A 24,803-nucleotide genomic window follows, 5' to 3' on the forward strand; every position below is an offset into this window, starting at 1 on the left:
TGTGTGTATTGCAAGGTTCTAGTTCTGGAATCATCAAAATGATAAGAAATTTGGCCAAGTCTTAGTAAAGTTACAAACACTGTACACAGAAAGATGTATATGGGACTACACCAACACGTAGCGTAAAAATCTGTCCCAATTTTTACGATGTTACATGACATATTTAGAATATGAAGGCATTTGAAGAAACAAGTTTTATCTGATGTTCTTCCACACTTGCGTAATAACAATGATAACGCTCACAATTTATTTTTCACCTCTAATTCCCAGAACTCAACCTTCTTTTTAAGTGCCATGTTTTAAATTCTTTCATTCACCTGTCATGAATGATTGTATTTCAATAGGTAGAATGCGAATTCATACCTTAATTTTTGCTTGGTAGGACAAACATTATGACATGTCCTACCTAGCAACAAGTAATATGTGCAGTTCGCATTCTGGCTATCCAAAGTAACAGGTGAATGAAATAAAATGTACATGTAGCATGGCACTTAACAAACCATTATGCATTAGATTTGATTACATTACAAAAATGGCCTATTTAGGTCCTGGTATAACTCGATCCTATGACACGAAAAGCGATCCAAATCATTTATTTTTAACTAGTAGTATTGGTGTAGATGGGGGATGTGGTATGCATCAACATTTTTTCTTTTTTTTGGTGAAAAGTGACAAACTAGTAGACAATTGGATAAAATATGAGCAGATAAGGCTTTTCCTTTCTTGCTAGTTTATTAACCTACTCTCTACTGGAATCAAATTCTGTCTGTATAAAGCCTATGGGAATTAGACAAATTCAGTAGTAGGGTTATGAATATTTCTCGCTTGTTTTTTAACCTATTTTCGACTGTAACTAGGTTTTGTCTGTATTCAACCTGTGGGAATAAGAAAATTCAGTAGTAGTCTAGTTTGGTATCGTAATTTATTGATCTACTCACTGATGTGAATTAAGAGGCTGCTTTACTTTATCTGTATCCTTGTGTTATTTCTATTTGTTTTCTGTGAAGTAGAGGTTATGATTTAATGTTACAAGTCTACCTTAGAATCCTGGCTAACTTGGGAATAGGGACAACTCAGTGCAAGACCTTGGCAGAGTTATTCAAGCTATAGCTGAATCAATCACAAATACTTGTGTGCTTTTTTTAATAAATTTTGCATCAAATAATTCTTTTAGAAGACCATGTTCAAGATTATTTGATATGATTGGGTAAAACTAGTGTTGAAAATTGCAGGAGTTAAAATTCTGCAAAGCATGAAATGTTCTGCTATTATGGGGCCTGGTGTGTACATGTAGCTTTTTTTCAATCCTGCGCAATGCCGCGTTTACCCCAGTGACAAGTTAGTGGCACCTTCTAGATCATTTTTAGCCCATTTCCATGAGAGACCGCCACTTAATAGCAAAAGCATTAAGATGAGATTGATTCAGTTCATATATATATATACATGTATATATATATATATATATATATATATATAAAAATTATATTGCAATAAAACTAACAGTACTCTTATAATAATCTTGGTTTTCTCTTTTCCATATTGTAGATTGAATATGAAAATATGTGCTAAAATTATCAACCTGTCAATAATTCAAATTTTCATATGTATCTTTATATCATGAATTGACAGGGGGTAAAATGAGAGGTGAGCAGTATAGAAGATAGTTTCTTGACATTTTAGTGCTATCATTTCTACTTATATTATTTGCAGTTTGGTATAGGAATAAAGGAATCTAGACTTATTTGACTGTGTTATTTGTGAAAAGTAATCAAATAATGTGCGTAAATTCTCTGTAGAACAGTGTTTCAAGAAATGTGCACTCTAATTCTTTTGTATACATGTATGTAATAAGAAGCAAAAAATGAATCAGTGAAAAATAATAAATAATTTATACATCTATTTAAATTATGATCATTTATCAGATTTATATTAATTTATAAATGAAGAATGCAGTACTAATTTGTGGAGTTTGTTGCTAATTTAAGCTGAGTGCATTCACAGTAATTTTTTCTGTATTCATAATTTTCAACCATTTGCTGTCAGAAGGAAAATTGTACATGACAATTTATACAAGGAATAATCAAATTCAACAGAAGTGTTATAGGGCTATATGTTCCTTTTTTCTGAGTGGATTGTATTATCTAATACTCAGACATGTTATATGAAACACTAGTGCCAAATATAAATCAGGAATTTATTAGGTTTAGTTATATATTTTATGATGTTAAGAGGCTGCATTTTATAGAGTCAGGATCTCATTTGTTCAACTCTGTTTAACTGATTATTGGCATGTTTATTACTACTACTACTACAACTATTACTATTACAGTACTACCACTGCTACTTAGTACTACTACCACTAGAAGTAGTAGTAGAAGTAGTAATGATACTAATACTGGCACTACTACTACTAATAATAATGATAATAATAACAGTAATAATGATAATGATCATGATTAATTAACAATAGTAATGATGGTAATATGAAAAGTTAAAAAAAAACATATTGATGATTATGGTGATACTAAACAAACTATATTTCTATTGATAGCAATAATAATAATAATGAGTTCTTGTACGTTGCATATTCATGTTATATCAAGTGCCTCCAAACAGCTTTGGATTTATATCTATGTATTTTCTGCTGCGACAGAAACATGAACTTTATTCTCATGCAGATGTTGCTGTTAAAATATATAGGCTTATATAGTCTGGATCTTTCATGGTTAATATATTTTAAATTAAGAGAGAAGAACGCAACATATTGTCTTTATTTTGTTTGTTTTGTATTAAACTGAATTCATATTAGAAGGATGGAGACTGAGATTGGGGAGAGTAGGAAAGGGATAAGTGGAAAGTTCATGGGGAGAGAGAAAGAGAGAGAGAGAGAATGGGAGAATCAAAATATTGTTCAGGGAGCTCTATACGATACAAGATTACAAAATAAATAGCACAAAATGATAATGATATTAAACTGAAATAAACCAATAACGACAAATAATAAGAACCATAAGATCGAGATAGATATGAAGAATGAATTAGGATAGAGAGTAATAATAGTTGTAATATTTGAATAAGACAGATGGAAAAATGAAATACTCGAATGAGGGAAATTAAGAGGAAAAAAACTAGATTGAAAATGAGATAGAGAGAGAGAGAGAGAGAGAGATAGAAAGAAAGAAAGAGAGCGAGAGATAGAAAGGAGAGAGATAAAGAGAGAGGGGGAACACATTCGTACACTCAAAGAACAAAGAATTCATAGAGAAAGGGGTGTGCTTAAAACTACATCTACATACCCACTATCCCGGAAATTACCCACAATGCAAATGGAAGAATCCATGGGGGAGGGCGTCCGAAGATTAAACAAAGAAATTAGGATTTAGGGTCTGAGGGCTAAACTATACCATTATCGATATGCTTCCGGTGTACGACGCAAAAAATTTAGGGCACTTTTCATCAAAAATTTCCACATTTATGGTAAGTGTTTTCGATCCCTTTTAGTTATAAAAGTGCAAGAAATATTTGGTGATAGTTTAGAAGAGTCGATTGTGTTGATTTTCGTCGTGTGGAATGTGTAATATTGTGTTGAATTTTGTGCGAGGCTGCCACGACGCCCCGCGGCCCCCGCACGCCTATGAAAACTGTTCATTGCACTATAGTATGGGCCTTGTGCGTGTATAGTGTGTGCAGTGCATGTATGAGCATATGATTTGGGCCTGCGTGTGTGTTCGTGTGTTGTTGGTGAATTGACATTGCCCACGCGATAATTTGTGTGAGTTGCTAGACGTGTTTTTGCGATTAAAATCCAGTCCTTTCAATAATGCCAATATAATTCACATTATAAATATGATCTAGTGAATCTATACATAGAAATGATAGAATTTAAAATCTAGAATAGATTAACTTGAGTTAGATCACAAGAATATGGTCAGAAATCTGCAGTAAGCTCGGTCTCAGACTCTCGCTCAGCATGGGGGCCATTGCAAGCAGATCCCCCCCCCCCCCATTAATCTGATTATGATCTAGTATCTGCACTTCAGAAACTGGTTGGTCTTGAGCATTTGTCGTACATGAATTTGCAGAATTGCATTTAATTTGAGTATTCTATCCACATCGCCAGTGTAGAGACTAGAGTCATAATATCCAATCATTGCGCAGAGTTAGGTGGGGAGGGGGGGGGGGGGGCGGGGGGATGTTTAGCCTCCTTAAATTTGCTGGATGTAAAGTTTGACTAAAGCAAATTTTGCGCAAACACAAAATCACCAACTAAATACCGCTGTACATTTATGGTTGATTAAATGTAGAATCAACATGTGTTTTTTTTTAAATTTACAGCAATATTTAGCCGCAAAAAAAAAAAATCCTCGATTTTGACTTAAATTTTTGAGGTGAATTATTTTGTTTTTTCAGAAGCGTGGAATGCACAGCATCAACAATTTGAAATATTATTTTAATTCAAACTATTTGAAAAAACTGACCTTGAGTTTTGTAAATGTAATTTTCTGTACTGGTATTCTACTTTGTATTTCATTATTTTATATTTTAATGTTCATGACTGAGCACTGCATCAATGTCTTTGAATCTATTGGAGAAATACAATTTTTTAACTATTTATTTCCGTCCATAAATAGAGTCTATTAATTTTTTTCTTCAGCTAATCCATAATCTGGATTCCTGGTAGAGTAATAATTATTTTGTTGTTAATGTATTATATTGTTCTATATTTATTTAGAACTACTGATTCATTTATTACATATTTTGGTTTTTCAGAAGCATGGAATACACAGTATCGACAATTCAAATATTATTTTAATTCAAAATATTTTAAAAACAATTACCTTCCTTTTTTTTTTAAAGGTAAAGACGAGTTATGGTCATGCGATTGCATTGTGAAAGAAACGTGGAATCGATCATAAAAGGTTGATCATCTAGCATCTAGCATCTGCAAGGTTCTGGAATCATCAAAATGATAAGAAATTTGGCCCATTCTTCGTAAAGTTACAAGCACTATACACAGAAAGATGTATATGGGACTACCCTATATCTCTCACAGACCATGAGAGAAACAAATTTACCAAATATATGAATTAGTAGGCGGTTTCCCGGCAAATTTGTTATCATCATGTATTAGTCAAAACATATTCTTTCACATGATTGGTAATGAGAGCTTCCATTTCATTTTTTGAAATTGGGGCGTTTCCAATACTGGTCTTTACCTTTAAGGTAATTTTCTGCAGTCTACTTTGTGTTTCATTATTTTATATTTTCATGTTCATGCTGCTAGCCACATCAATGTCTTTGAATCTAGTGGTGAAATACGAATTTTTACCTTTTAGTACATTTCTTTTTCTATAAATTCATGCTGGGAGAGTAATAATTTTTTTTTTGCTAATGTATTTCTATTGTTCTATATTTATTTAGACTACCCTAGACCCATACTGATTCATTTATTTATTCTTTAATTTATTTATTACATATTTTGAAAATTGATTATGCAATTATTTTTCCTTGGGGCTTCTCTTTCTATATGTGCAGTCCTTATTATGAATGAATGATGGCAATTAAAATATGTACCCTTGAGCAATAGACTATAGAGTGGTGAAGTGTGACGTCATAACATTAGGAGAGCACTATTTAACACATAGTTCCCATATAGGACATATATATATTCAGATGGTCAATATCTCAGCCAATACTTGACATATTCAATTCTCGCTACCCCAAATAGCGATTCTGCCGAGATCCGGGGAAAATCCTGAAAACGCGCATTGCATTATGGGATAGCTTTTCGACATTACAGCTTCCTGTGCAGGCGTTCGTGATCACAACCCTCTCTTTCACGGTAGAGTTTAACGGCCTTTTGTGCTAAAGTCACTAATTCTGCCCGAAGCTTTCCATTGCATATTATAATCTGTACAAATTACACTGATTGGCATCGATTTTAGCGTGCGTGAAAACTCTGCACAGCGAATACAGGCGCTAGCGCCAGCGGGATGGGACTCTATACCGGAAGTTGTAGTGACGACCCGAGAGAGTGAAAATTACCTCGTCTCGCGAATTTCGAGATTTTCGTACCTATTTAGGGTAGCGAGAATTGGTTTTCGACATTCAGACATTATTTTTGATGCTCTTTCGGAAAATGAAGAAAAAATTGAGAAATTCTAAAAATAGATTTTTATGATGTCACAGCTTCGGTATAGCTGAGTGGACTATCGTCACATGCACAGTGTGTAGTGCAGTTTTATTGTACCATATACACCTAATAGTACCAGTAGTCTGCTTGCACAGACTCTGATGCAACACTAAAATACAATTCAACAAAACCTTGAGCCAAGCCTAGCTCTGTCGGTCTCTTGCTGTTTCAGGAGCAGCTTAAGTAAATTACAAAGACTCTAGTGTGTCAACTGTGTAGTCAACAGACATGTAGTCTCACTGTTCAGACATTAATTGTCTTACTTGTGTACATGTGCATAGGGTTTGATTCCTGGAAACGAGAGTTGAGGTGTTGTGGTCTAGTGGATACGTCGCCAGACTGTGCATCACATGGTTCCTGGTTCAAGTCCTGCCTTGGCCCTGGCGTCCTTTAGCAAGGCAGTTATCATCAATTGCCACACTCTACCCAGTGATGTAAATGGGTGCATGCCAGGAACAAATTCCTTGAAATGCTAGAGCGCCATTTATGACAGCCATGCTTAAGCCCGGGTAATCATTGTAGAGTGCCAGGAGTGTTCAGAATGACATAGATACGTATGAGTGATATACAAGAACCCACTATTATCATTATTACACACAAAACTCTAATTTTGCAATCCTTAGTAAATACAGAGTTGACCCTTAATGCTTGACCTTTCCTAATAGATTCCAACCCAATGACTTATGAGAGATGACTTCATTGAGTTCAGCTGAACAGCTAGAAACAAAGGATGATGTACCACCTACTTTGACTCAGGAGCTGCAGTCAGAGGTCAAAGGTCAGTATAACCTCAGGAAAGCAAAGAAGTTAGATGGAACAACAGGGTTTGATATGGGTTGTTATGTCCAACTAAATCCAGATATTTAATCAAGACTCCCCAAAACATTGAAGCCACATTTCTATATTCTACATTTCGTTGGAAAACAGATTTATGGAGTGAATTAATAGATTTAGTTGATGTGGGAATTAAAGTGCCCTGTAACCTTTTTTTTTTGGAGCCCTTGGAGGAAAATAATGGAAAAAACATGCATCATAGGGTTAGAAAATATTAAAAATGAAATCCAGAAGAGGGCTCATGAATAGAGGAACTACCATGATTATTTACTATAGTAACCAGAGCCGCCAACCTTTATGATTTAATTGTATTTAGTACGATTTAAGTAAGTACAATTTTCCTCAATAAAATATGATTTTCAAAACAGAAAAATGTTAAGTATCGTACAAGCATCTCACATCGGCAAATTGGGGATGTTCATTGGTTCATTAGACACACCAGTCGTGACGAAATCATGCTTACATGTATTCAACAAATGATCAATACAAAAAATTCTTCCTGTATGTAGGAACTGTAAGAGGCATTTATCCATGTTTTTTCTTAAGAATACAATTTTTGTCAATAAAATACTACTTTTGGGATTAAAGAATACAGTTTTTGAACTCCAGAGGTAGACAGGTCTGAGTTACACATGTAATGTGCTGTTCTTTTCTTTCAGAACCTGCGCTACCTGTAGAGCAGAACTGTAGTATAAGCCCAGAGACAGAGGACGTGTTACATGATCATTTCCTACTGCCCTGTACAGTCAAAGTTAAGTGCGGCGGCTGCGGAAAGGAAGCCGAGGTTTTAAACCAAGACGACACCTCCCCGGACCTGACCGAATTCTCGTACATCTGCGACATCTGCAAGTCCCGCGCCCAGAAGAAGCTCCGCCTCCACCAGCTCATCAACGGCGGGACGTTCGCGGCGCAGGAACAACCGGATCGGACAGAGCCGAAGCGGAAGCACCCATGCCCGCACTGCTTTAAGGAATTCAACTCCCAGAAGGACATGAAAAGACATACAAACATCCATACAGGATTGAAACCATACGCGTGCGATACCTGCGGAAAGTCCTTCTCGCAGAGCTGCAGCCTGAAGCGCCATCTAGTGACGCACACAGACTCTAAGCCGCACCGCTGCGAGGTCTGTGGTCAGACGTTCAGGGGTCATCTGGCCCGGCATATGAGGAGCCATACAGGGGAGAAGCCGTTCACCTGCGAGATTTGCCAGAAAGGGTTCTACAGGAGCGAGCTTCTGAAGAGGCATTTGGCGGAGCATATGACAGACGGAAGTGTTTCCGGCTCTAAATCCAAGCTAGGTAAGACGGACCAGGTTTAGTCTGAAGGTTTGGGGCTATGATGCACAAATAACTCTTTGAAATTTGTTTATATAAATGAAGAAAGAAAGGAAGAGGAAGAAATTGATATGTTATCATACAGTTATTTATTTTAATTCCTTTACTCTTTTTCTCAATTGGAAATTTGTTGTAGGTACTCTGTGGCTAATGAGCAGTTTTATTATATTACAGTCAACCCTGTTTACTATATTAACATGCAGTCCCACCCAAGGAAAACAATGAATGAAGACTTTGTAGACTGGTAGCATTTCTAATAAGATTGGTAATATCAACCTGTCCGACAGTGCATTCGCATGTAATCAATGTCGAGCATCTTGAGATAATGTCTTTTTTATCCTTCACAGACGATATTTTTCAAAGGAGCCTGACCAAGCAGCATACCTGCTTGATCTGTGACAAAACATACACAAACAGTGGACACCTCGCAAGACACATGAAGCAACACAACAATGAGAATGTCCTGCGGTGCGGGGTATGCACCAAGGTGTTCTACATCAAGGATGAACTCCAGGAACATCTGCAGGGCCACAGCAAAGAAGACCTGGCTGCAATCATCGCTGGCACACGTAAGATATCTCAAAGATACCTACTTGAGTTATCATCTCTATAGAGGCTATCTGTCGATATACCCCAAATTATTATTGAATGAATTACAATACTTGGAATCCAGTCTGCATACATTATTTATTGCTACATTGTATGCTCGTACATTGTATGCTCGTACATTGTATGTAATATGCAATATGTCTCTTTTCCATTTAATTCATCAAAAAATGAAAAATATCTTGATATGATCCTGTAATAGTGTGAATGATACACAAAATAACCTGTAGACAATGGTCAAACCAAGAGATTTTTATTTGTTATGAAATGAATGAATAAATGTCAACATGCGGACATGTTGCAAGATATTTCCTGTATTAAGTTTCTCTATATCTTTGTATTTGCAGTTGCAAACTTGCCTATGATGACCAATGGCAGCCCTCCCTCTCCTGAGGCTGAAGATGATCCGATAAAAGAAGAGCTTGCTCCTGAAGACGATACCCCGGCGGTCTTCCCTTCACAGGTAGGAGGGATGATTTAATACATTGCCTTTTCTGCGTGGTCAAGAATTGGTTCCATTTCTTAAGACCTGTCTTCATCAGACCGAAGTTGCATAATAACCCGCTATTTTCAGACTTGAAATTGCGTCTTCACCAGACCCATACGCTCATCACAAATTAGCTCATTATTTGTGAAATAGCGGGCATTTGGAATCAAGGCCAAGATTTCTCATGATATTTTCTTGACCAAATAGCTTGCTAATTGCAACTGCTGGCTTTTTTTTTACTTGTTTTTCCACTTGGAAACCAGTGCATCTTGTCATGGAATCGTAATAAGTGCAAGTTGGCAGACGCCTCATGAAAACTTGTATTCAAATTAAACCGTGTGATGAGGTGGCAGCAAATTTGTACAGTTTCATTAAAAACATGTCCTTGTACTAGTATTTGAAAATCTGATTTCCATTCTCAACAGTTCTTTCCTTTTTTCTGTCCATTTTCCATGATTGTAGAGATCTGTGGTCTAGTAGATAAGTCGTTGGACTGTGGATCACAGGGTCTGTGGTTTGAGTCCCGCCATGGAATTTATGCCCTTTGGCAAGATATTAATGTACATTTGCCTCTCTCCACCCAGGTGTTAAATTGGTACCGGTAGGAAGGAATTCCTTGAATGCTGTGAGCGCCAAAATCGGCTGCCTAGCAGAGCCGGGGTAACAGTGGTGGATGTGTGCGCCATATAAATATACAATATTATTATTATTGTGTAAAATGTGATTCCCTTCACAGGACGCAGCTCCAGAGGAACACGCCTGCCTGGAGGACAAGGTGACCTGTGGCATCTGCGGTCATGCCTGCTGCTGTACCAACTACATCCCACTACACATGGAGAACCATGAAGAAACCATGGTCAACCACGAAGAACCCATGATGGTCCAGTGCAGATCCTGCGGAATGGACTTTGCACCATCTGGTGCCAACAAAGGCTCCACGGTGAGAGAGTGCTTGGTTTCTTTAAAGCCCATCTGCTCTAGTCTGGCCAGGAGGGGTTAGATCTCCCTGCGTGGTCACTAGCAGGAGGCTATCTCATCCAATCAGCTCTCAATTAACATAAGAAAAAGGGGATCATAGGGTCCAGCAGGCACCGATTAGGCATTGTTTGCTATATAGAGGGCGCAAGTAGCTATAAGTAGTGCAGTGGGGCTTTAACAAACGATACCCCTATTGTGCTTGCTCTAGTGCCTCAAAGTAAATTTCTAGCGGTACAAAATTCTTACTTGAAATGTAGACCCAACACCACCGTACCTATTCCTTCCCTAATAGTTAAAATATGCAATCTTGGCTGTAAGCTTCCATCTTTAACATCATAAAGTCTGGAAAAAATGCCGCCGGGGCATAAGTCTGATCACGAAAATCATAAGACCCTGTTAAAAAATTGATCTGCTTTAATAATTCCTTTTAATGAAGAATTTGTATTTGATCCATATTGCATTTCCAGATCTGCAACGTCTGCAAGCCTGAACAAGCAGGAATGGGAGCACAACCAAAATCGGATGACATCCAAGACGATGAGGGAGACGAGGCCCAGGACGATGTCCAGGATGATGATGGACTCGCCGCAGGGGATGATGAGGAGAAGAGACACCAGTGCCTTGAATGCGACAAGACATACAAGTACATCAAGCACCTCAGGGAGCACGCTCGGATCCATGCTGGCGGGTACCGACCGTACAAGTGCCCCACCTGCAGCAAGACCTTCTCCAAGCGATACCACCTCAACAGGCACATGCTGATCCATGGTAGACATCAGCAAAGACAGCAGCAGAGCCAGTCCAAGACGCTCGCTGGAGTGAAGGGGAGAATCGGAAGGCCACCGCACACCATGGGAAGGCCACCTAACACCGTCGGAAGGCCACCTAACACCGTGGGAAGGCCACCTAACACCGTCGGAAGGCCACCCAAAACTGTAGGAAGGCCGCCACACACCGTGGGAAGGCCGCCACACGCCTTGGGAAGGCCGCCGCACACCGTGGGAAGGCCGCCGCACACCGTGGGAAGGCCGCCGCACACAGTGGGAAGGCCCGTGGGAAGGCCACCGCTGCAGCACGTCGTGAAGAAGGGGAGAGTCGGAAGGCCACGGCTCACTGATCGAAAGCCGCAGCTGACCGAGATGAAGCCGGTTGTTGCGGTTGCTGTCAATGTGTATGCAAGGCCGAAGCCACATTCTGGAGGCATGCCGTTTGTTTGCTCTGCCTGTGGGAAAGGGTTCCTGAAGAGGGTTCCCTTGAAGCGGCATCTGCTTAACCACCTTCAAGAAGGCACCATCCCTAAGGATCATCCGCAGATCAGTAAGTCAATTAGAATCATTATGTCTTTATGCCCAGGGCCCTGTCTCAAAGAGTTTTATCAATCGCAACTATGTACATAAGAGATAGGAGACTGCTAATTTGTGATTGATTTGGATCAATCGCAACGCTTTGTAAAACAGGTCCCTGGTTACTTCGATCAAGAGAAACAAAAGAAATGCTGCCTGTCTATGCAAGTGGTCCGGAATGCTGGTTTCACCTTATATCTGTCATTGTATACATACAGTGTACAGAGTGCACCTTCAAATACCCTTCACTGAAACCTGCTTGCAGGATAGCCACTTTAGCTATATATATATTGGGAGATAATTGTTGATTGCAGGTCATACCAGCCGTCCCTGCAAGGAAAGTCCTAATTGAGCCATTCACATTGGTTTCTTGTTGCATAGATGGTCGTATAAATGTCTTTTCTTTTAAATAACAAAATAAACTCAATTAGCATTTCTGTGACATTAAAGAGAAGGTTGAGTTCTGGGAAGAGGTGAAATATAATTTGTGAGCATTATCATTGTTATTATACAAGTATGGAAGAACATCAGATAAAAAGTGTTCCCTGAAAAGCATGGCTCTTCAAATGTCTTAATATTCTAAATATGGCATGTAACAGGATACAAATTGGGAAGGATGCTCGTGTAACCTTACCAAGACTGGGCCAAATTTCTTATAATTTTGATGATTCCAGAACCTTGCAGTACACACCAATACTTATATGCTAGATGATCAACCTTTTCTGATCGATTCCACACCGTTTCTTTAACAATGCAATCGCATGACCAGAACTCAACTTTATCTTTAAAGGCACGCTTTACTACTTCAGCTAGAAGGGATTAGACCACCCAGCGAGTCAGCGAGGTCACTGTGACAGGTGGCTATCTCATTAACTCAGCTCTCATTTAACATAATAAACAGAGGATCATGGGGGACCAACAGGCACCGATTGGGGAAGTTTTCTATATAGAGGGAGCAAGTAGCTACAAGTAGGACAGTGTGCCTTTAAACAAAAATGATTTGTGGACGGTAATTCCTTCTTTTTCTTGTCACTTTTAGATGAGATGAAGGTCAATTCCTACGTGAACGCCAACATGGGTGAAGCGCCCTCGCCCCAGCTCCAGACCTGTCCCATCTGCACCAAGGTCTGCAAAGGTCTCCATCTTTACCGACACATGAAGATACATTCCAAGGAAGAGATCGCAAAGGCCAAAGAGGGCGCAATAGGTTCCTCTTCCCCGCAGCTCCAGCAGCAGCAGCAGCAGCAGCACAAGAGGCCTCAGATGAAGATCTCGAGTAGGGAAGCTCAGGGCGAGATGGACTACGAGAAAGGTATGGAAGATGCCGTATCCCTCTTGCAGGCCCAAGATATAGAATTGTATGAATAGAGCGGTAATGGTGATTTTATTTACCCAAGGAAGCCTCATCAGTATCAATGCTTTTCTTTCTGAGGGTCATGCAATTATTATGATAATAATAAATATTTTCCGCTTTTATATAGTATTTCAATACATCTACGATTACCCCTATCAATTACCATGTACCCATTGACACCTGGGTGAAGAGTGGGAAATGTGGATTAATGCCTTGCGAAAGGACATTTAGTGCCAGGCTAGGATTCAAACCCTCAACCCCTTGGATTGGAAGTCGCTTACAAGTGTATGAACCACTATACCACATAGAGGAATGTAATGTGTCTCATACATCGTATTACATTTATATATTTTACATCTATGAATGGAAAATCTCTTGTTATGACTATTGCTAATGGTAGTGATACAGTCAAACCTGCTTTAGTGACCACCTGTCTACAAAGACCACCTGTCTACAACAAGCACAATTTTTGTTTCCCTTGAAAATGGTTTCTTATTGGAACCTGTCTACAAAGACCACTTTTTGTTTTTCCCTTGGGCGGTCACAGTAGACAGGTTTGACTACACAAGAAAATATTGTTATTCAGTGGTCATACATCTAGAGAGTATTAATTTTTTGATGAAATATGTGGTAGAAAAACATATACACTGTATGTCATACAGGAGATGTAGGATGGAATCCCCCTTCAACTAGTTAATTGCCATGGATTGAAACCCTATACTATATCATTGTTGAAAGTCTGTGATTCATATACACTACATGGGATCAAATATGATTTTAGTGGTCCGCTGTTTATTCCAGTATTCCCACAAAGCCTGTAAAGAGTTAAGAACTGCTCTGTGAATATTACCAATAATCAAACTGGAAAATGCTGTGGAGAAGAGGATGTGATTATGCTCTTTTTGTTCCACGTTGCGCTCAATTGATCTCTGTTTCTCCATTCCATTTACCCTCCCACCGTCTTCTCTCTTTCATCTCCTTGCCTTCTCTTTCTACCCTTCTTTCTCTCTCTATGTCTCGTCTTACACTGTCTCTGTATGTCTCGGTATATCCATCCCCCTCTCTCTTTCTCTATATCTCTCTCTACCCTCCTCTCTCGCTGTCTCTCTCTTTTTTTTCTCTCTCTCTCTCTCTCTCTCTCTATCCCCCTCTCTCCCCCTCTTTCTGTCTCTCTCTTTCTCTTTCTTGCTCTGTACAATCATTCCTACAACAGATGAGAGTCATTTTGACGGTGAAGATTCTGATGAAGAAAACATGGAGGATGAGGAAGAGGAAGAGGATGGTAATTGTCATTCATTTTTTTCTTGAAGAATTTGTGCCTAGAGGTGCTTTTTTTCTGTGGTTTAGTGTGTTTTTAGCCCGGGGAGGGGGGGGGGCTTCTAAAGCCCCCCCCCCCTCGACATTTTTCGCGATAATTTTTTAATGCAAGAAAATCTTGCACTGAAATTTTTCGAAAATCGGACCTACCATTACAAAGTCATGTGTCCTTTTGTCTTTGCATGTCAGCCCGAATATCGCTCATTTTTGTGATTTGTGTACAAAACATATGGAAATCTCATTTTCAATGAGAGATAAAGCATTGGTTATTTGGTCTTGTTTATAGTTTAGGTGTTTATGTTGGGGTCAAAAAAGTTGAATTATAGTTGGAAATGAAATAAAACAACAAAAACAATAAAATACATAAAAGTTAAAAAAACAAAGAAATACATAAGAAATTATCAAAACAATAGATAACATAAGGAATAACCCTGGTTTTTCAATTTTTTGTGTTGTATTATTGTTCCAAATGGTCTAACAAATATATGTAGTGAGAAAGAATGTTTAAATATGAATAATGTCTGATTTATGGGCAATAATGTGAAATTTGCATAAATTACCATAAATATGCAAATGAGTTAATTTAAAAAAAAATTGAAATTACCATAGTATTCTATACAGTTCACTTGACATGTATGCAAATTTTCGCGGCGATCGGGCGTTTCACGGTCGAGATCATAGGGGGGGGGGGGGGCCTTAGAAGCCCCCCCCCCCCCCCTAGGCTATGCAGTTTCAAAATAGCCCGGGCTAAATAGGGTTAAGGGAACAACTTTTTAAAGATATTAGTACCTTTCTGGCATTGATGAACTGCAAGCAATTCAGCTCTGAAAAGCCCCCAAATAGCTAAGGAAAACTAAATTAATGTCTTGCAGAAAGCTGTAAAACTAAAAAAAAAAACGGCAATAAAGTAAGGGGGAAAAAGAACTAAAAAAAAGAACTCTCTTGAACAGAGAGCCTGAGGTATTTTTCTTTCCACTGTTAAGAATTCTAATCCCCCATGCTTGTGATCCCACAATCATGACGTCACCAAGTTTAAAGATAGATTTAAAATACAATGCTAATGAGAGTTTTGTATTGTCTTCCGTTCTTCCAGGATCGATGTCCATGTTAAAGGATGGTGACCTCAATGTCAAGGAAGAACCACCTGAGGAGGTAAAGGAACACACGTGTCTAGAAGACAAGGTCACCTGCGGGATATGTGGACATAACTGCTGCTGCGCCAACTACATAACAGTCCATATGGAAATGCACAGCAATGAATCTGAGAACTGTGGCAAGTGTGGGAAGGAACTGGGTGATCTTCCATCCACCTATGTCAAAGGTGGACGCATCTGCAGCATCTGCGCTTCACGCTCCAGGAAGCAGTTGCGCCTCCACCAGATTCTCCGGAACAGGGTGATCCCTTCGGATCTGCCCGCCGGCGTGACGAAGAAGCGCATTGAGTGCCCGCACTGCCCGAAGAGCTTCGTAGATCGCAAGTACTTCAGGGAGCATCTGCGGATCCATACGGGTGAGAAGCGCTACCACTGCTCCTTCTGCGGGATGGGCTTCGCGCACAGCCGCAACTTCAAGCGCCACGTCTGGAGGCACACTGGTGAGAAGCCCAACTGGTGCAACATCTGCAACAAGGGGATCGCTGGACACCTCGCGAGGCACATGCGCAGCCACTCCACCGAGAAGAGCTACGTCTGCAACATGTGCCACAAGGGTTTCAACCGCAGCGAGCATCTCAAGAGGCACTTGAAGACGCACCTTGGTATGCATGAGGAGTACCAGTGCCATCTCTGCTCCAAGAAGTACCTGCGGAAGGAGCACTTGAAGCGGCATGTGAGATCTCATGAAGATGGGACACTGACACAGCAGGGAGGAGCTGGCTCCAATGAACTTAGTCCAGGTACAGTGAAAACAATACACCGGGGCTCGGGGCGAAATATCCCCTGAAATGCCCAAAAGGGCCCGAAAATCAGAAAAGAGCCCTGTAAATTTGCATAGAGTTCAATGCAATACAAATTTTAGAATGTTATTTTCATGCAGGCAAGCTTGAAAAGTAGCCCCCGAAAAATAAATATTAATTTTTTACCTGGACCAGGTAAGATGATCATTTACCTTTATGTTTCTTTGTGAAATTTGGTTATTGCAGATGCTTTTCTTTTCAGTTAATGCACTCTTCTGTTTGTATCAGTTTGCATGTTTTACAGCTTCTTAAGTCTAAAAATACCACAACTAGTTTACTAGTCCACATAATTACCTTTTAGAAATAATCAAAATTCAAACAAAACAAAATGAACTAGTATGATCTTCTTCCCAATCAGAAAAAATATCTTAATGCTCTACAGGGCTTACCAGTAACATTTTATTGGGTCTGCAGGAAAAACCTGATGATACCCAGAAGCTACCCAACTTACATGTAGATGCAATTGTTCCAGTCCCCTCATTTTGGTTGACAAGGTCGTAGAAACAACCCTTCACTTTATTATTGTTAAGGATTACTACAATAATTCAGTTTTGTATAGATCTTTATAGACATTATGAGGTGTATTGTATATCATTATTTCATCTTTTGTCCTTTTGCTTGGCCTGCAGTAGTCATGCCCGTTCGTCCACCAGTGAATGACCAGCCATACCGGGAGCATCCCTGCACATACAATGACGCTGTCTGTGGTCTTTGTGGTGACGCCTGCTGTTGCGCCAACTACCTTCCTTTCCACATGGAAGTGCATGGTGAGAAAGCCGAAGACTACATCGAAGGCGGCACCGTCAAGAAGGGCGCTACGCCCAGACAAGGTGGTGATGGTGAGAAGCCAGTCAGGGACCACTCCTGCACCTATGATCCTGTGACCTGCGGTCTCTGTGGGCAGGCATGCTGTTGTGCCAACTATATCCCCCTGCACATGGAGATTCATGGTGAGAAGGCGAAGGATCTTCCCAAAGACCACATCCTCAAGGACTCTGAAGGTGAAAGTCTGACGGAAGCCCATGAAGCACCCCAGATTGCAGGGAAACAAGTGAAAGGGCACCCTTGCTTGCAGTACATGGTGAGCTGTGGCATTTGTGGTGATGTATGCTGTTGTACCAACTACATTCCTTTCCATATGGAGCAGCACAATGAGCAGGCTACAGAGTCCATCGGAGAGGATGATATCATCAAGAAAGCGCTAGATGCCTCCGACATCGCCTCCGACTGCGGAGACGATGTCAAACCACACCCTTGTACTCATGAACTAATCAGCTGTGGCATCTGTGGCGAGCCATGCTGTTGCCCCAACTACATTCCTTTCCATATGAAACTGCACAGCGAGGTGATGGACCAAGAGCCAATCTGCCAAGAGGAAGTCGCCTACGTTGCCAATCCAACAACTGTTACTGATCAAGATGTAGCTGATACAGCAGGTATTTATTCAAACTGGTTATTTGTCCATTTCATGGCCTTGTTTGTCACATCTTTGCTGACTTTTTGTCTGGTTTTCTATATGTCATTTACTCTTCCCTCTTCTTTTCTCCGTTCTCTTCTCTGCTTTCTCTTTACTACTTTTTCAATTCGCTTCTGAATTTCATGCATCACTGTCTGCTCCTTTAGGCCAATAACACAAGGATGTTCCATTTGAAACTTCACCTTTTCTTCTTTTATATCTATTTGTCATTTCAAGATGCTATTCAAATTGTCACAGCTTCTGCAATAGAAACAGTACATGTAGTTGGAAGTGCCAGAAGCAATCACTCTTTAAAGCCCCACTGTACTACTTGTAGCTACATGCTCCCTTTATATAGAAAACAATGCCTAAGCAGTGCCTGTTGGTCCCCCATGATCCTCTTTTTCTTATGTTAATTGAGAGCTGAGTTGATGAGATATCCACCTGTCAGTGAACACACTGTGTGGTCTAATCCTTCCTGGCAAAACTAGTGCAGAGGGGCTTTAAATGACGAGATATCCACCTGTCAGTGACCACACTGGGTGGTCTAATCCTTTCTGGCAAAACTAGTACAGACAGGCTTTAAGGTGAAGCACGCTGATCCTCATTTCTATATGTCATTTACTCTTCCCTCTTCTTTTCTCCGTTCTCTTCTCTGCTTTCTCTTTACTACTTTTTCAATTCGCTTCTGAATTTCATGCATCACTGTCTGCTCCTTTAGGCCAATAACACAAGGATGTTCCATTTGAAACTTCACCTTTTCTTCTTTTATATCTATTTGTCATTTCAAGATGCTATTCAAATTGTCACAGCTTCTGCAATAGAAACAGTACATGTAATTGGAAGTGCCAGAAGCAATCACTCTTTAAAGCCCCACTGTACTACTTGTAGCTACATGCTCCCTTTATATAGAAAACAATGCCTAAGCAGTGCCTGTTGGTCCCCCATGATCCTCTTTTTCTTATGTTAATTGAGAGCTGAGTTGATGAGATATCCACCTGTCAGTGAACACACTGGGTGGTCTAATCCTTCCTGGCAAAACTAGTGCAGAGGGGCTTTAAATAACGAGATATCCACCTGTCAGTGACCACACTGGGTGGTCTAATCCTTCCTGGCAAAACTAGTACAGACAGGCTTTAAGGTGAAGCACGATGATCCTCAATTAAAACTTCAACTTTACCCATTTTACTTGTCATTCCTAGATGCTGTTCAAGAAGTCACATCTTCTGCAGTTGAAGCAGTAGAAGCAGTCCCAACCCCTGAGGCAGTTGAAGCGCCAAGAGCAGTGCCGACACTGGGGCCGAAACAAGAAGCTTTCGAAAAACAGGTGGTGAATAATGGCAGTGCCGTCATGGAGGAACATGTGGAAGAATTTGACTGGGCCAGTGTTGCCAACTTCCTTCAAGGAACCCCTGAACCAGGTATGTGATTTTTTTTAACCTGGGCCCCTTTATACAAAACTTGTCATCAGTGACAAATGATAATTTTTGTTAAAAGCTACTGAAATCCTTGCTTCTGATTGGTTATTAGCAGATTTGTCACTGATTTTGGTCATTTGTCATTGAAAAAAGGCTTTGCGAAACGCCCCCTGGGAAGAGCGTGAGCTCTAGGCAGAGAGTTTTCCACAGAAAAAGAGAAAGAGAAAGGAATAGAGCAACGTCGATCTGGCGCTGCTCAGTGGCTGCCGGGCTCACAATCAATTATTGGGCAAAAAGAATTTCTGTTTCGGTTTAATAAAATTTGGAGTGGACTAATTATTGGATCATTATTATTATTATTATTATTATTATTATTTGGTCCTGGCTCCATTTTTCAGAGGTATAGGGTTAGTGTTGCTGTAGAGGTTTAGGTTAAGATTAGGTAAGTTAGGTATAGAGCTTGGTCCAGGGTTTGGGTTCTAAATTTGTATAATTGATATGATAATATGGATAATAAGGAACTGACTGCAGTGATTATTGCCGGAGCATTTGATGTATACCAGAGGGGAAAAATGTAAGATGTCAAAGAAATTGTGCAAAGTATTTAACCATGATTGCTATTTATATATATATATATATATATAATGTCTAGCAGTCAGTTATTGAAATATATTCAAAGATTGTTAGGAGCTGGTATTTCAATATCAATGTTAAAACAGAAGTTGATTGTTCAAGTCACTCGCAGAAGGATAGGGTGAATTTACTTCCACTTGACTCTTTCTCAGCACTAATGTCCTTTGGCAAGACGTTGATCTACATTTGCCACTCTCCACCCGGGTGTTAAATGGGTACCTGGTACAATGCGAAAGTTAATATGGTTGGATTAGCAAGTGGCACTTGTAAAATGGCGATTGGCTGGAATGCTCCCCATGGAGTGAAAATGTGCATACATTGTGTTGCGGGTAAGCCTGAATTCAATGACGGGGGTAATAATATGTGCTGCGCGTAGAAACAAAGTATTGGCGCATTATAGATGTGGGCTATTATTATTATTATTATTTCTTCTCTAGACCCGTTGCCTGTTCCTCCACTCCTCGCCAGCGGAAGCAACGTTGAACCTTTAAACGGATCACCAATCAAGGAAGAGCCCTCCACAGCTAGTCATGTCGATGAACACCAGGTGACAACGGATCACGTGTGTCTTCAGGCCGAGGTGACCTGCGAGACCTGCGACAAGCTCCTGTGTTGCATCAACATCCTCATTCCGCACCTGGACACCCACAAGGTCATCAGCGTACGGTGCGAGCTCTGCCAACGGGACGTGGAGATGACCAAGACCGTCACGGTGCTCAAAGACGGGGTCAAGATCTACAAATGCGGGAGCTGCGTGATGGGCATCTCAATGATGTCGTCCAGCCCCTCCAGGACATCTCAGGTAAGAGCTGGTGAACCACGTGTCCTCGCAAAGAAGAGTATCCCGTGTCCACACTGCAGCAGGGTATTGAAGTGCCGCAAGGATTACACTCGCCACGTGAAGATCCATGCGGAATTCAAACCCTTCAAGTGCGACATCTGCGATAAGGAGTTTACGGCGATGGCCAACCTGAGGCGTCATCTGGACGCGCATGCCGGGGTGAAGCCACATGAATGCCAGATCTGTGGGCAGTACTTTAGTGGCCACATGGCTCGTCACATGAGGACCCACACAGGCGAGAAGAAGTACAGCTGTGAGATCTGCAAAAAGGGATTCCAACGCTTGGAGCATCTGAAGAGACATCTGTGGCAGCATGTCAAGGATGGACAGGCCACCAGCTCCCATAAACAGCTACGTGAGTAGAAAGCAAAGATTCATCCAGCCTTCTAGCCATTATCCCTTGTCCTAGTCACTCAGTGTACCAAAGTCTCGACTGTGCCAAAGTCTGTAGATTGTGCATTCATGTAGCTTTAGCCGGCATGTGCTTCAAGATGGTGTCTTCCAGTTTGGTGGCGTAGGGAACTAACGTTCAAGACTCTATAAAACTAACAAGCTTTAGCCGGCATGTGCTTCAAGGTGGTCACTTCAGGTTTGGTGGGGTAGTGAATTCTTCTTTAAACTAACGTTTAATAGTCTAAAAAACTAACATAGCTTTAGCCGGCATGCGCTTCAAGAGAAATCTTGTTTACGCTAACGTTTGAGACTTGATAAAACTAACCATCCTTCTCGCTGTGATGTTTGCATGCTATTTACATTCATGCTTATATACCAAAGACTTCATAACATAACATCATTTGTCCCATTTGTTTAGTTTCCCCCGGAATGAGATTTTGTTGTGTATTAAACAATGCAACGAAAGAAAAAAGAAAGATCATACAAAAACAAACCTAAAAAAATTCTAAAAACATGTGTATTGTACTTTATTTTTTTTTTAAATTTGTCCTCTGTGAAGAGGCAGTCATTTTGTGACAATTTCAAATATTTCCAGTAATCAATGGAATTTTTGTTTCATTCTCTGGAACTCAAACGAATTTCAATCTTTTTTTCTTCCCCCTATTTTCATAGTTGTGTTCATACCTTCTTACTTGTTTGTTATTATTTATGCAAATTTACATAAATGGTTCTTTTATATCCATCTTTTTTTTTTATTGCAATATAATACCATGTTCATTTACTCTTCTGCTGCATGATCAGTGCCTTATATATTTTGCTGAATATTTACAGGGTTGTGTTTTGTTTTGTTTGTTGTTGTTTTAGTATTATTGGCGTGTATCATTCATTTAAGAATATTTACGCCCACGTTTTGTGTGGTGTTCTAGTTAGTCCTCGAAAGTTGTCATATTTCGGTTCGTTTGGATACATTTTGTGATGACTATCCTATCATATCGATTGCTACAAGTTTTTTTTTTTTTAATGAAAAAAATGCAGAGGTGACCAATCACTTGAAAAAAAGTCTTGTGTAAAGCTTTTATCTTTGTCATTATTATGAACCTACAAATCCGTACTGTATTGCTTGAAATAAAGTAGACACTCTAACACAGTGTCATGCATAACTGCATGTATTATTCCATAGACTTCGGTGTGACTTGGTGTTTATTTATGTGTCTACTTTATTTCAAGCAATACAATATATTGCTGTTCAGATTCGTTTGTTCATAATAATGTATAAGGTCACTTCCAAAAATTTATTCAGTTTTCACATTACCTAGGTAAAGTTAAAGGAAAAGGATGCATGGTACCTAAACGCATCTTGTGTGTGTTGGGTTTTCAAAGTGTCCTTATCTCATTGAAACGTCAGTTATTCTAAAACACCTGTTTCAATGAGGTATCCTTTTCGGCTGTTATGACAGTTCAGCCTAAAAAAAAGATGTTTTATTGTCCTTTAGGTACCAAAACATGGGTCGGTCGGTCAGGATTTTTTTATTTTTTAAAACTTTTTATATATTTTTTTTCTCCCTTTTTGGGCTGATATTTCTCACTTTTAAATGCTTTAATATTTTGTTTCTCTAAAAAACGGTAAAAAAAAATCAAAAAGCTGAGCATCAATTTTAAGATTTTTGGGTCAGTTGCCAAGGGCAACACAACATCTTTTTTTTTGTAGGCCTTATGACAAACAGCCCCTGTTTCCTTTTATTACCTGAATATCACAACTCATTATGGTGACAAATAATTGGGTTTTTTGCTTTTTCTTGTCTCAGTTGAACTAGGCATCACGGCGGACACTCCGCCACCGAGCGAGGCGGCGCCATCTAAGCCCAACTGGTGCCATATCTGCGAGAAGGTGATCCCGGGACGCCTTGCCCGGCATATGATAACACACAGTGGCGTGAAACCCTACCAGTGCAGCGAATGCCCCAAGGCTTTCTTCCGCTACGAGCACCTGAAGAGGCATCTTGAAATGCACTCCAGGAATAAACAATATACAGGTGTAGTCAACACCCTGAAGGGTCAATAGGTCAAGTGAATCCTTGCTTTAAACCAATTCCTACATCTTACATGTTTTATCCCGAAGTACAACCCATGTGAGAAGACTTTTCTTCATCGAGCATATCTGGAGAAACATCTGGAAGTCCAAGGTCGGAGAGGACAATTTACCGTGGAGCAGCAAACACCCTGAAGATGTGAAACCAATTCCTTCACTGTACATGTTTTATCCGAGATTACAACCTATGCGACAAGACTTTCCTTCTGTCGGAAAAAATCTACAACTCCATGTCCAGAGAGGACAATTTACAGGGGTGCTGTCGACACCCTGAAGTGAAACTAATTCTTTTAACCATATGTGTTTAATCCGAGAGTACGACCTTTAAGACAAGACTTTCCTTCAGTGAGAACATCTGGAGAAACATATGGAAGTCAAAGCTCGGAGAGGACAATTTCATGATGTAACAATGGGTCTCGGAAGTTGGTGGTTGCATTTCTCAAGATTTGAACTACATCGTAATCCAGGCCCCCCCCCCCCCCCCCCCCCCCCCCCCCCCCCCCCCCCCCCCCCCCCCGTCTTTATACAAAGAGTCAATCGCAATTATATAGATAGGAGACTGCAAACTTGCGATTGATTGGAGTACTTACGATTGATTTGGATTGATCGTAACTCTTTGTAAGACTGGTCCTGGACCCGTCATTGACATTCAACCAAAGGGTTGATGGCCATAAGCACCAGTGCTGGTATTGAATCCAATGCATATGTCAGCAATGAGAGTATTTTACTAGGTTTCTGGCTAAGATAAATACTTACAATGTATTGAATGTAGCCAAATTTGAAATACATACTACACCATTTACATGTATATGTTTATCTTTATATAGATGTAGGAAGCATTAAAGTGTAAAGGATTTAAAGGAAAGTTATTGTTGGTTTATATGTTGAAAATTCAATTTTCCTTTGTGACGCAAAAAAAGAAAAGAATTTAAGGTTGGAGCCCTTAATTAAAATGGCTTCTTGAGTTTTGTGTTCTTGTTCTTGTTTTAGAGGCGAAGGTCTAGCTATGATATTGAGATATTCAAGAGAAGTGAAAAGTGCCAAGCTGACGCAAAGTAACATAAAAATTCCTTAATTGCTGCATAAAAGTAACATAATTGTGCTCCCCAGGATAGTGTAATGTTCACTGTGGATGCTGTGATAATAATATTTCCCTGACATTATTGAAAAGTGTTTTATAGACATTGAGATTAGTATTTAAGATTACATTTACGAGTCGAGACCGATTATTTTACATGAACAGGGGGCAAGCGCTTTGATTTACATGATATGCTACATGGAAGCTACTGATCAATTATCTAAAAAGGAAGCATTTTACATATTTAGCGTTGTGCCATATAAGACACTCAAAAATAAGATTTGAATGTAGAAATCAATAAAAATCGCAGTTTCCAGCAAATGTCAATAACAATCTGTAACAATAATGTGTATCTTTCTGTAGAATAATATGCTTAAATATTTACATGTAATTCATAACTGATAAAAGAACATCTGTAAATTCTGTATAATCTAGCATTTATATTTTGTTCTTTCTAGTGCACTATCATCAAAGTTTCATGAAATTATTTTT

The 24,803-nt window shown here is 39.8% G+C and overlaps 1 protein-coding gene across 3 annotated transcripts; it reads left to right on the forward strand.

Moving 5' to 3' along the window:
- The first annotated feature begins 3,350 nt into the window (after window positions 1–3,350).
- On the forward strand, window positions 3,351–23,263 carry LOC100889357 (zinc finger protein Xfin). Of its 3 annotated transcripts, none has more exons than XM_030981449.1 (14): window positions 3,351–3,477; window positions 6,859–6,971; window positions 7,687–8,328; window positions 8,712–8,933; window positions 9,318–9,433; window positions 10,194–10,397; window positions 10,903–11,752; window positions 12,818–13,090; window positions 14,346–14,414; window positions 15,543–16,343; window positions 17,033–17,839; window positions 19,062–19,280; window positions 20,348–20,712; window positions 22,950–23,068. In XM_030981449.1, the coding sequence occupies exons 2-14, from the start codon at window positions 6,884–6,886 to the stop codon at window positions 22,956–22,958; spliced, it is 4,665 nt and encodes a 1,554-aa protein (XP_030837309.1). In that variant the 5' UTR covers window positions 3,351–3,477; window positions 6,859–6,883; the 3' UTR covers window positions 22,959–23,068. The 3 variants fall into 3 exon arrangements, with proteins under 3 accessions (XP_030837309.1, XP_003723908.2, XP_030837303.1); XM_003723860.3 differs by having other exon boundaries at window positions 3,352–3,477; window positions 20,348–21,106; window positions 22,950–23,263; XM_030981443.1 differs by lacking the exon at window positions 3,351–3,477 and adding an exon at window positions 3,681–3,772 and having other exon boundaries at window positions 20,348–21,106; window positions 22,950–23,263.
- Window positions 23,264–24,803: the final 1,540 nt, after the last annotated feature.

Source organism: Strongylocentrotus purpuratus, unplaced genomic scaffold, assembly GCF_000002235.5.
Source record: "Strongylocentrotus purpuratus isolate Spur 01 unplaced genomic scaffold, Spur_5.0 spur5_contig_821, whole genome shotgun sequence".
NCBI classification, from domain to species: domain Eukaryota; kingdom Metazoa; phylum Echinodermata; class Echinoidea; order Camarodonta; family Strongylocentrotidae; genus Strongylocentrotus; species Strongylocentrotus purpuratus.

Bases quoted from the DNA above. Each gene is read 5' to 3' on its own strand.
- LOC100889357 (XM_003723860.3), top strand. From the start codon at position 6,884: ATGACTTCATTGAGTTCAGCTGAACAGCTAGAAACAAAGGATGATGTA. The intron at 9,434-10,193 runs GTAGGAGGGATG...TTCCCTTCACAG, and splicing joins CGGCGGTCTTCCCTTCACAG to GACGCAGCTCCAGAGGAACA. The intron at 21,107-22,949 runs GTGAGTAGAAAG...TTCTTGTCTCAG, and splicing joins CAGCTCCCATAAACAGCTAC to TTGAACTAGGCATCACGGCG.